The sequence below is a fragment of the Tachyglossus aculeatus genome, chromosome 20, assembly GCF_015852505.1.
Source record: "Tachyglossus aculeatus isolate mTacAcu1 chromosome 20, mTacAcu1.pri, whole genome shotgun sequence".
Lineage (NCBI taxonomy): Eukaryota > Metazoa > Chordata > Mammalia > Monotremata > Tachyglossidae > Tachyglossus > Tachyglossus aculeatus.
The window spans coordinates 32,754,605-32,766,740 of record NC_052085.1 but is presented as its reverse complement, the minus strand read 5'-3'; the positions used below and the strand labels follow the sequence as shown (position 1 = coordinate 32,766,740).

The window sequence follows — 12,136 nt, the reverse complement described above, 5'->3', positions numbered from 1 at the left end:
TGAGGGGCTGAGGAGGGGAGCGAGGTGCGGCTGCTGCGGCCCTGCGCCTCCGCCAGCCAGGGCCCAGCGGCCCCGGGAGCTCCCGACCGACCGACCGACCGACCGACCACCGGTTCGCCGGCAGAACCCCCCACCCCACCACCATGTCGGCGGGCGGAGACTTCGGGAACCCCCTCAGAAAATTCAAGCTGGTTTTCCTGGGCGAGCAGAGCGGTGAGTGCATTCCCGCCCCCCGCCGGCAGGGAGCGCTCCCCCCCCCGTGCCCAGCGCTGGGGGCTATTGAGCGCTTACCGTGTGCACTGGGCTAAGCGCTTGGGAAGTACAAGTTCATTCATTCATTCAATCGTATCTATTGAGCGCCTACCGTGTGCACTGGGCTAAGCGCTTGGGAAGTACAAGTTCATTCATTCATTCAATCGTATCTATTGAGCGCTTACCGTGTGCACTGGGCTAAGCGCTTGGGAAGTGCAAGTTCATTCATTCACTCATTCAATCGTATCTATTGAGCGCTTATTGTGTGCACCGGACTAAGCGCTTGGGAAGTACAAGTTCATTCATTCAAGCGTATCTATTGAGCGCTTACTGTGTCACTGGACTAAGCGCTTGGGAAGTACAAGTTCATTCATTCATTCAGTCGTATCTATTGAGCGCTTACCGTGTGCACTGGGCTAAGCGCTTGGGAAGTACAAGTTCATTCATTCATTCAATCGTATCTATTGAGCGCTTACCGTGTGCACTGGGCTAAGCGCTTGGGAAGTGCAAGTTCATTCATTCATTCATTCGTATCTATTGAGCGCTTATTGTGTGCACTTGACTAAGCGCTTGGGAAGTACAAGTTCATTCATTCAGTCGTCTCTATTGAGCGCTTACTGTCACTGGACTAAGCGCTTGGGAAGTACAAGTTCATTCATTCATTCAATCGTATGTATTGAGCGCTTACTGTGTGCACTGGACGAAGTGCTTGGGAAGTGCAAGTTCATTCATTCATTCAATCGTCTCTATTGAGCGCTTACTGTGCGCACTGGGCTAAGCGCTTGGGAAGTGCAAGTTCATTCATTCATTCAATCGTATCTATTGAGCGCTTATTGTGTGCACTGGGCTAAGCGCTTGGGAAGTGCAAGTTCATACATTCATTCATTCAATCGTATCTATTGAGCACCTACTGTGTGCACTGGACTAAGCGCTTGGGAAGTACAAGTTCATTCATTCAGTCGTATCTATTGAGCGCTTACCGTGTGCACTGGGCTAAGCGCTTGGGAAGTACAAGTTCATTCATTCATTCATTCAATCGTATCTATTGAGCGCTTACCGTGTGCACTGGGCTAAGCGCTTGGGAAGTACAAGTTCATTCATTCATTCAATCGTATCTATTGAGCGCTTACCGTGTGCACTGGGCTAAGCGCTTGGGAAGTACAAGTTCATTCATTCATTCAATCGTATCTATTGAGCGCTTACCGTGTGCACTGGGCTAAGCGCTTGGGAAGTGCAAGTTCATTCATTCATTCATTCAATCGTATCTATTGAGCACCTACTGTGTGCACTGGGCTAAGCGCTTGGGAAGTACAAGTTCATTCATTCATTCAAGCGTATCTATTGAGCGCTTACTGTGTGCACTGGGCTAAGTGCTTGGGAAGTGCAAGTTCATTCATTCAGTCGTCTCTATTGAGCGCTTACTGTGTCACTGGACTAAGCGCTTGGGAAGTACAAGTTCATTCATTCATTCAATCGTATCTATTGAGCGCTTATTGTGTGCACTGGGCTAAGCGCTTGGGAAGTACAAGTTCATTCATTCATTCAATCGTATCTATTGAGCGCTTACTGTGTGCAGAGCACCGGACTAAGCGCTTGGGAAGTACAAGTTCATTCATTCAATCGTATCTATTGAGCGCTTACCGTGGGCAGAGCACTGGACTAAGCGCTTGGGAAGTACAAGTTCATTCATTCATTCAATCGTGTCTATTGAGCTCTTACTGTGTGCACTAGACTAAGCGCTTGGGAAGTACAAGTTCATTCATTCATTCAATCGTATCTATTGAGCGCTTACCCTGGGCAGAGCACTGGACTAAGTGCTTGGGAAGTACAAGTTCATTCATTCATTCAATCGTGTCATCTACTGAGCGCTTACCGTGGGCAGAGCATTGGACTAAGCGCTTGGGAAGTACAAGTTCATTCATTCATTCAGTCGTATCTTTTGAGCACTTGCTGTGTGCAGAGCACTGGACTAAGCGCTTGGGAAGTAATAATAATAATGATGGCATTTATTAAGCGCTTACTAGGTGCAAAGCACTATTCTAAGCGCTGGGGAGGTTCCAAGGTGATCAGGTTGTCCCACGAGGGGCTCACAATCTTAATCCCCATCTTACAATTGAGGTAACTGAGGCCCAGAGAAGTGAAGCGACTGGCCCAAAGTCACCCAGCTGACAATTGGAGGAGCCGGGATTCGAACCCATGAACTCTGACGCCAAAGCCCGGGCTCTTTCCACTGAGCCACGTTCATTCATTCAATCAATCAATCGTATTTATTGAGCGCTTACCGTGTGCAGAGCACTGGACTAAGTGCTTGGGAAGTACAAATTCATTCATTCAATCGTATCTATTGAGCGCTTACCGTGTGCAGAGCACTGGACTAAGCGCTTGGGAAGTACAAGTTCATTCATTCGTATCTATTGAGCGCTTACCGTGGGCAGAGCACTGGACTAAGCGCTTGGGAAGTACAAGTTCATTCATTCATTCAATCGTATCTATTGAGTGCTTACTGTGTGCAGAGCACTGGACTAAGCGCTTGGGAAGTACAAGTTCATTCATTCATTCAATCGTATCTACTGAGCGCTTACTGTGTGCAGAGCACCGGACTAAGCGCTTGGGAAGTACAGGTTCATTCAGTCATTCGTATCTATTGAGCGCTTACCGTGGGCAGAGCACTGGACTAAGCGCTTGGGAAGTACAAATTCATTCATTCATTCAATCGTATCTATTGAGTGCTTACCGTGTGCAGAGCACTGGACTAAGCGCTTGGGAAGTACAAGTTCATTCATTCATTCAATCGTATCTACTGAGCGCTTACTGTGTGCAGAGCACCGGACTAAGCGCTTGGGAAGTACAGGTTCATTCAGTCATTCGTATCTATTGAGCGCTTACCGTGGGCAGAGCACTGGACTAAGCGCTTGGGAAGTACAAGTTAATTCATTCATTCATTCAATCGTATCTGTTGAGCGCTTACCGTGGGCAGAGCACTGGACTAAGCACTTGGGAAGTACAAGTTCATTCAATCGTATCTGTTGAGCGCTTACTGTGTCCAGAGCACTGTACTAAGCGCTTGGGAAGCACAGGTTGGCAACATAGGCGGTCCCTACCCAACAGCGGGCTCCCAGTCGAGCTGACAGGTCCTTCTCCGGCCTCAGGGCTGGGCGAGGGGCCGGGTGGCTAGCTGGTCGCTCAATCGGGCGACCAGCCGGGCCCAAACTGGGCCTCTTCCGACGCTCCTCTTCCCTCCTCCTGCCTCCGCCCACTGCGACGACGTGAAAGCTTCTGGCCTCCTGCGCCTAGGAAGCCCTCGATAAATAGGATTGATTGATTAAACCGATTGATAACGGCTGGCGGCCCGAGCGCGGCCGCTTTCACCCGGAATTGCTGCGATTCCCCCTCCCCCCGCCCCCTCCTCCTCCATCAACCGGTGTTGGAGGCTCCATGATGGGAAACAGGGGCGGAATGGGAATTAGCCGTTTTCCAATTAGAAGTGTGTTTATGACTCCGGCACCGAAGGCTGGAGAAAAAATCTGGTGGGAAAAAAACAAGGTGTGCCCACGATTGCCCCTCGGTGGGCTTCCCCTTGAGGGTGGGGAGGGGTGGAGGGCCACAAGAGATTGACTCATCGCATTGTTATTGAAAATAAATTTAAGATCGAGAGAGTTCATTTCGAGCAAGCGGCTTTCTTAGGATAGATACCGATTCCCCAGACAAGATTTCTTCCTCGGCCCTGCCCTGTCACCGTTTCTTTCTCTGAACGAGGTGCCTGAGCTGCACAATCCCCATTTCCTTCATCCAGTCGTATTTATTGAGCGCTTACTGTGTGCAGAGCGCTGTACTAAGCGCTTGGGAAGCACAAATCGGCAACGTATCGAGACGGTCCCTACCCAACGACGGGCATTTCATAATGGTTGTCTCTCCAGTGACTGTACGGCAATTCCGATTTTCTGCTGTCTTCCTTAAAGTTGACACCGGGGAATGAGGAAACACGGCAGGCCACCGGCGTCCGCCGCCTTTTGACACCCGCAGTGTCCAACCTCTTTTCTGCCTTTTAACCTTGGAGAAGTTGAGAAATTATTTCGGGCTGTCATTAGAAAAATAAACTTGTTGGTTGTCACACAAGGGCATTCATGGCGGAAATCTGATTTACATCTTCAATTGTCAATTTAGATTTTGGTTCGATGGCCCTTGAGTTATACCAATAGACCTATGCTCCCGGAAAATTTGCCCTGAACCACCACGCTAAAAGAGAGGACAGCATATTAATCTGTGGGCCTGTCCGTTTTTTTCTCCCCTTTGGTAAATTATTTTTTCTCATATATAACTAGAGAGACACTTCCTAGCTCAAGAAGCCAGTTTTAACTTATCATCTTTTAGGTGAGCAGCTCACTCCGGTGTGGCACGTGCTTTAGGCCTATTTTACAGCAGTTTCAGGAAAGCATCAATCGAGATATATCACTGCTTAGTACTTTGCACACAGTAAGCACTCAATAAATACGATTGAAGTAAATATTGTTAAGGCACACTCTGGGGTTGCCACTACCAGCCTTTTAATTGGCATAGAGAAGCCATTACTTTGATGCACCAAGGAAGATTTCAGCCTTCAGTACGCATCTTCAGTAATTCTGTTTTTATGTTGTTTGTTAAGCACTTACAGTGTTCCAGGCACTGTACTAAGCACTGGGGTAGACGCAAGTTAAATCCAGTTAGACGCAGTCCATGTCCCACATGGGGCTCACAGTCTTAATCCCCATTTTACAGATGAGGTTACCGAGGCACAGAGAAGCGCAGTGACTTGCCAGCTGAAGGTCACAAAGCAGACAGGTGGCAGGAGACAATAATAATAATGATGGTGTTTATTAAAAGGAATAGCATGGCACCACCATCCTTCCTGTCTCATTAACCCGTAACCTTGGCGTTATCTTTGACTCCTCTCTCTCATTCAACCTGGATATTCAGTCCGTCACCAAATGCCCTCCCTCCACACATCCGCCAAGTTAGCTCTCTTCCTCCCTTCAAAGCCCTACTGAGAGCTCACCTCCTCCAGGAGGCCTTCCCACACTGAGCCCCCTTTTTCCTCTCCTCCTCCCTATCCCCCCCGCCCTACCTCCTTCCCCTCCCCATAGCACCTGTATATATATTTGTTCAGATTTATTACTCTATTTTACTTGTACATATTTACTATTCTATTTAGACTGTGAGCCCACTGTTGGGTAGGGACTGTCTCTATATGTTGCCAACTTGTACTTCCCAAGTGCTTAGTACAGTGCTCTGCACACAGTAAGCGCTCAATAAATACGATTGATTGATTGATTTTGTTAATGATGTGCATATAGCTTTAATTCTGTCTGTTCTGAGGATTTTGACACCTGTCTACATGTTTTGTTTTGTTGTCTGTCTCCCCCTCTTAGACTGTGTGCCCGTTGTTGGGTAGGGAACGTCTCTATATGTTGCTGACTTGTAGTCATTCATTCATTCATTCATTCATTCAATCATATTTATTGAGCGCTTACTGGGTGCAGATCACTGTACCAAGCGCTTGGGAAGTACAAGTCGGTAACACATAGAGACGGTCCCTACCCAACAGCGGGCTCACAGTCTAGAAGTGGGGGGGACGGACGACACCTTGTACTTTCCAAGCTCTCAGTACAGTGCTCTGCACGCAGTAAGCGCTCAATAAATATGATTGAGTGAATGAATGAATGAATCCCACCTTCCCAACATCGCTAAACTCCACCCTTTCCTCTCCAGCTATACTGCTACAACGTTAATACAATTACTCATCGTATCTCGGTTAGATTACTGCATCAGCCTCCTTGCTCATCTCACAGCCTCCTGTCTCTCCCCATTACAGTCCATACCTCACTCTGCTTTCCGGATCCTTTTTCTACAAAAACGTTCATGACACGTCACGCCCCCTCCTCAAAAAACTCCAGTGGTTGCCCATTCACCTCCATATCAAAGAAAAACTCCTCGCTGTTGGCTTTAAAGCACTCTATCACCTTGCCCCTCCTGCCTCACCTCACCTGTCTCCTACAACCCAGCTTGCACACTTGGCTCTTCTAGTGCTAACCTTCTCACTGGGCCTCGATCTCTCCTATGTTGCTGCCGACCCTTAGCCCACGTCCTGCCCGTGGCCTGGAACGCCCTTCTCAAATCCAACAGACGGTTACTTTCCCCACCTTCAAAGCCTTATGGAAGGCACCTCCATTTCCCAGACTAAGCCCCACTTTTCCTCATCTCCCTCTTCCTTCTGACTCTCTCCCTTTGCTCTCCCCCCCCATCTCAGCCTCACAGCACTTATCACAGCACTTACATACATCTGTAATTCTATTTATTTGTATTGTTGTCTGTCTGTCTTCCTCCCCACCCCACCCAGACTGTAAGTTCACTGTGGGCAGGGAATGTCACTGTTTATTGTTGTATTGTACTTTCCCAAGTTCTTAGTACAGTGCTCTGCACACAGTAAGTGATCAGTAGGCACAACTGAATGAATCATCATCATCAATCGTATTTATTGAGGGCTTACTATGTGCAGAGCACTGTACTAAGCGCTTGGGAAGTACAAATTGGCAATATATAGAGACAGTCCCTACCCAACAGTGGGCTCACAGTCTAAAAGGGGGCTCACAGTCTAAAAGGGGAATGAATGAATGAATAAATGAATGAAAGAGCGCAAGCTTGGGAGTCAGAAGGACCTAAGTTCTGAGCCTGGCTCCACCACATGTCTGCTGTGTGACCTTGGGGAAGAGACACATAACTTCTCTGGGCCTCAGTTACTTCATCTGTAAAATGGGGTTTGAGAGTGTGGGCCCCATGTGGGACAGGGACTGCACCCAACCTGATTAGCTTGTATCCACCCCAGTGCTTAGAACAGTGCTTGGCACATAGGAAGCACTTAACAAGTACCATGATTATTATTATTAGGCCTGGGATTCAGAGAACCTGGGTTTAAATCCCGGCTCTGCCACTTGACTGCTGGGTGACCTTGGGCAGGTCACTTAACTTCTCTACATCTGTTTCTTCGTCTGAAAAATCGGGATCTAAATACCTATTTCTACCCTACATAGACCTGAGCCATCTGAGGGACCGGGACCGTGTCCAACTGGATTAACTTGTATCCACCCTAGTGCTTAGAACAGTTCTTGACCCATAGTAATCACTTAACAAGCACCACAACTATAAAAACAATAATAAGCACTTACTATGGGATGAGCACTGTGCCAAATACTGGGGAAGATGCAACTCTGTGGACCGTACACACTTCTCTTTCCATGTGGGCCTCAGCCTAAGGGGGAAGGAGAACAGTTTTGAAAATCCACCACTCCACTTTCAAAACATTCCTAAAATCACTTCTCTGAGGACCCTTCAATCAATCAATCAATCAATCAATCAATCATATTTGTTGAGCGCTTACTGTGTGCAGAGCACTGTACTAAGCGCTTGGGAAGTACAAGTTGGCAACATATAGAGACAGTCCCTACCCAACAGTGGGCTCACAATCTAAAAGGGGGAGACAGAGAACAAAACCAAACATACTAACAAAATAAAATAAATAGAATAGATATGTACAAGAAAAATAAATAAATAAATAGAGTAATAAATACGTACAAACATATATACATTATATGTATATATATACAACTGTATATATATGCAACTTCCCAACTAAGCCCTCATTTCTCCTACTCCCTCTTCCTTCTGAGTCACCCTTTCACTTGGATCTGTACCACTTAAGTCCTTGATATTTGCCCCACAGCATTTTATGTACATATAATTTATTTTAATGTCTATCTCCCCCTCTGGTCTGTAAGCTCCTTGAGGGCAGGGATCACGTCTGCCTACTCTCTTGTATTGTGCTCTTCCAAGTGCTTAGTATAGTGCTCAAAACATAGTAGTCACTCAATAAATACCACTGATTAAGAGAGTCTAAAAGGGAAGGCTAACTTTCCCCCATTTTACAGATGAGAAATCGATACCCAGATTACTGAAGTGACTTGTCCAAGGTCAACAGCTGGCAAACCCATGTCTCCTGACTCCCAGTCTTCATCTCTTTCCACTAGTTTATGCGCTGCCTCCCCAACAGTTTGTTTCCTTAACTTTCAGTTGAATTTCCTTTACAGAGCGTATTTTTTAATATTCCAATTATTATTTTTAGTTACATTTAATCCTTTTTGGTGGGGGAGGTTGTATGCTTTCTCATTTTGAAGGCTCAGTTTTCCTTTTCAGCCCATTGTTACTGACTCAAGTACTATTTGGGTGATCAGTCAATTGTATTGGAGCACTTACCCCGTGCAGAGCACTGTACTAAATGTTCAGGAGAGTACAGTCGGGTTGTCAGACATGATCCCTGTCCTTAAGGAGTAATTCAGATTTTTAGATAGACCAGGATAAGGAAATATTTTCCACTTTAGCAAAGGTCTGATAAACCCAAGGTACATGATGAAATAGTGTATAAATTATCTGTGGAGCTGTTGAAATCTCACAATTTAGTTTCAGAGTACCATAACGTAACAGGAGCGAGATATGCCAGTTATGTTTATTCTACGTCACCACAGCAAGGATGCATAAAGTATTTTCATTATTCACTTGTCTATTGAGTTTCTGGGTGAGATTTTACAGTGATTTGTCTGAGGTTCAGGCATGTCAAATAAACTGCTCTCTGAGGAAGGTTTGTGTTTCTCTTCTTGTCTAGGAAAATTAGTATCACCCCGGTTAAGCCATAATTAAACTAATCCTATTGCCTTTGTTGGGGGAACTGAATGCTGCTTTTTTATTTTTCTTTGGATACCAGCTTGGCGAATCAAGGTAGGTTTATTGAGTGACTAAAAGTAACCATTTTTCCATGTCTCTTGGCCATTTATATATAATGTACTGCAGTGTAGTGGTAAACTATAGCTCTAGTTTATTTCCCTTCATTTTGTGACAGACACTGGAGTTAAATCGACATAATAAACACACACACCCATCCATCCTTTAACAATCATAGCTATTAATCAATAAAATTGGTTCTAAAAGCATATGGTTAGTTATTTTTAAAATGTTAAGCAATCAATCGTATTTATTGAGCACTTACTGTGTGCAGAGCACTGTACTAAGCGCTTGGGAAGTCCAAGTTGGCAACATCTAGAGACGGTCCCTACCCAACAGTGGGCTCACAGTCTAGAAGGGGGAGACAGAGAACAAAACAAAACATATTAACAAAATAAAATAAATAGAATAGATATGTACAAATAAAATAAATAAATAGAGTAATAAATACGTACAAACATATATACAGGTGCTGTGGGGAAGGGAAGGAGGTAAGGAGAGGGGGAGGAGGGGGAGAATACCTAGGTATGACTTTATAATAGTCTGGGTATATGTGTTGTTCAGGAAAACACACCTTTGGTTTGAATGTGTGGAATTCCTCTTGTTTATGCTGTTCGTGGTTTATTATTTGTACAACTGTCAAAAAGTTATGATATGAGATATTTTGTGACATTAAGAAGCAGTGTACCTTTGAAAGTTTCCATGTGCACATCACCTATCTAGGTGATCCCATAGCTTTTCCAGATTCCTTTTCAGCAACTCCCTCAGATGTTGGGTTAGGAAAGCTGACACCCCAGTACTGTCTTTTTATGCATCGGCTAGACCTCCTCATTTAATCGGTGGTATTTATAGAGTACTTAACTGTGTGCAGAGCACTGCACTAAGTGATTGGAAGAGTACAGTGCAATAGTTAGTAGACATGATCCCTGCCCTCAAGAAAGCATTCATTCATTCATTCGTATTTATTGAGCGCTTACTGTGTGCAGAGCACTGTACTAAGCGCTTGGGAAGTACCAGTTGGCAACCTATAGAGACGGTCCCTACCCAACAGCGGGCTCACAGTCTAGAATAGTAAATATGTACAAGTAAAATAGAGTAATAAATCTGTACAAACATATATACAGGTGCTGTGGGGAGGGGAAGGAGGTAGGGAGGGGGAGAGGAAGGAGGGGGCTCACAGTCCTAATCCCCATTTGACAGAGTCATTCATTCAAGCGTATTTATTGAGTGCTTACTGTGTGCAGAGCACTGTGCTAAGCAGCGTGGCCTGGTGGATAAGCACAGGTCTGGGAGCCAGAGGACCTGGGTTCTAATCTCGGCTCCGCCACTTGCCTGCTGTGTAACCTTGGGCAAGTCACTTCTCTGTGCCTCAGTTTCCTCAACTGCAAAATGGAGGTTCAATATCCGTTTTCCCTCCAGCTTAGACTGTGAGTCACGTGTGGGATAGGAACTTTATTTCGCCTAAATATCTTGCCTCTACCCCACGGTTTAAAACAGGGCTTGACACATAGTAAGTGCTTATCAAGTACCATTAAAAAAAATGCTTACAGTTTAGAGGGGGAAACTGACATTAAAGTAAATTAGGGGAATCAGAAGAGTATACCGGTATGAAAATAAGTTCTAGGGGGTGAGTATCAAAGAGCTTAGGGAGCCTAGACCCAAGGGCATAGGCGAGACAAAAGGGAGGGAGGAAAGGAAGGATGGGGAGGTGAGAGGTTAGTCAAGAAAGGCTTCTTGGAGTAGACGTGATTTCAGTAGGGTTTTGAAATGGGGAGGGTGGTTGTATGAAGGGGGAGGGAGTTCCAGGCAGGAGGGAAGACCTGAGCAAGGGTTGGCAGCGACGTAGGCAAGATCAAAGTACAGCGAGTAGGTTGACATAAGAGGAGCCACGTGTATGGGCTGACTTGTAGTGGGAGGGGAGAGGAGATAGGAAGGGGAGAGCTGATGGAGCTCCCTGAGGACAGGGATCTTGTCTACTATCGCAATTATATTGTAGCCTCCCAAGTGCTTAAGACAGTGCTGTACACAAAATAAGCACTCAGCAGATACCAAAGATTGATTGATTTACAAACTTCATTATGGGCAGGGAACCACGGAGAAACAGCTCGGCCTAGTGGATAGAGCACGGGCCTCAAAGTCAGAAGGACCTGGGTTCTAATCCCAAGTCTACCGTTTGTCTTCTGGTGACCTTGAGCAAGTTGCTTCGCTTCTCTGTGCATGTTATCTCATCTGTAAAATGGGGATTAACACTATGAGCCCCATGAGGGGCAGGGGCTGTGTCCAACCTGATAAACTTGCATCTACCCCAGTGCTTAGTACAGTGTCCGGCGCATAGTAAACACATAGCAAATACCATTAAAAAAAAAAATCAAACAAGCAAAAAACCTGTCTTCCGACTCTGGTGAATTATATTGAGAAGCAGTATTGCCTAGTGAAATGAGCACAGGCCTGGGATTCCACCAACAGCTGACCAAATCTCGGGTCTGAACTTCTGAAGAGAAGTTATTAATTGCTCCTCAGCAAGAATCCCTTTTATGAAAAAGTCAAGTGACGAAAAATTTCTGGGTGGTTTAGGCTAAGGAATGGGGGAGACAGAATTGGGGGTTTTGGCATATAAGGAGAGAATGTACAATGTCTTGAAACCTAAGAACTGGGAATTACAGTTAAAACTCATTCCAGAATGAACATTTTCTGGGAGAGTTGAATTGGAAACTCAATCAGAATTCTCGAATGGCTGCCCGTTCCTGTCCACGTCAAGCAGAAACTCCTGACCACTGGCTCTAAGACCTTCTTGACTGTGAGCCCGCTGTTGGGTACGGGCTGTCTCTATATGTTGCCGACTTGTACTTCCCAAGCACTTAGTACACTGCTCTGCACACAGTAAGCGCTCAATAAATACGATTGATTGATTCATTGATTGATTAATCAGCTCCCCCCACCCCCCCCTGCCACCAATCCTTGCTTCTCTCACTACAATCCAGCCTGCCTGCTTCACTCCGACCAAGTCATCATTCTCTCTGGGTCTCTGGTCTCTCTCTTGCCTTCCGCCTCCTTCTCATATTCTTCCTTCTAGAGCTGC

General features: G+C 45.7%; 1 protein-coding gene across 2 annotated transcripts in view; it reads left to right on the top strand.

Annotated features, from left to right (window-relative positions):
* The window catches only part of RAB6A (RAB6A, member RAS oncogene family), a 52,695-nt gene continuing 40,559 nt past the window's right edge, over window positions 1–12,136 (top strand). Inside the window, exon 1 of one of the 2 annotated variants that reach the window (XM_038761699.1) lies at window positions 1–213. In XM_038761699.1, the coding sequence (XP_038617627.1) occupies window positions 144–213 (70 nt within the window). In that variant the 5' untranslated portion in view covers window positions 1–143. The remainder of the gene's footprint in view (window positions 214–12,136) is intronic. The other variant, XM_038761698.1, reaches the window with a different exon arrangement.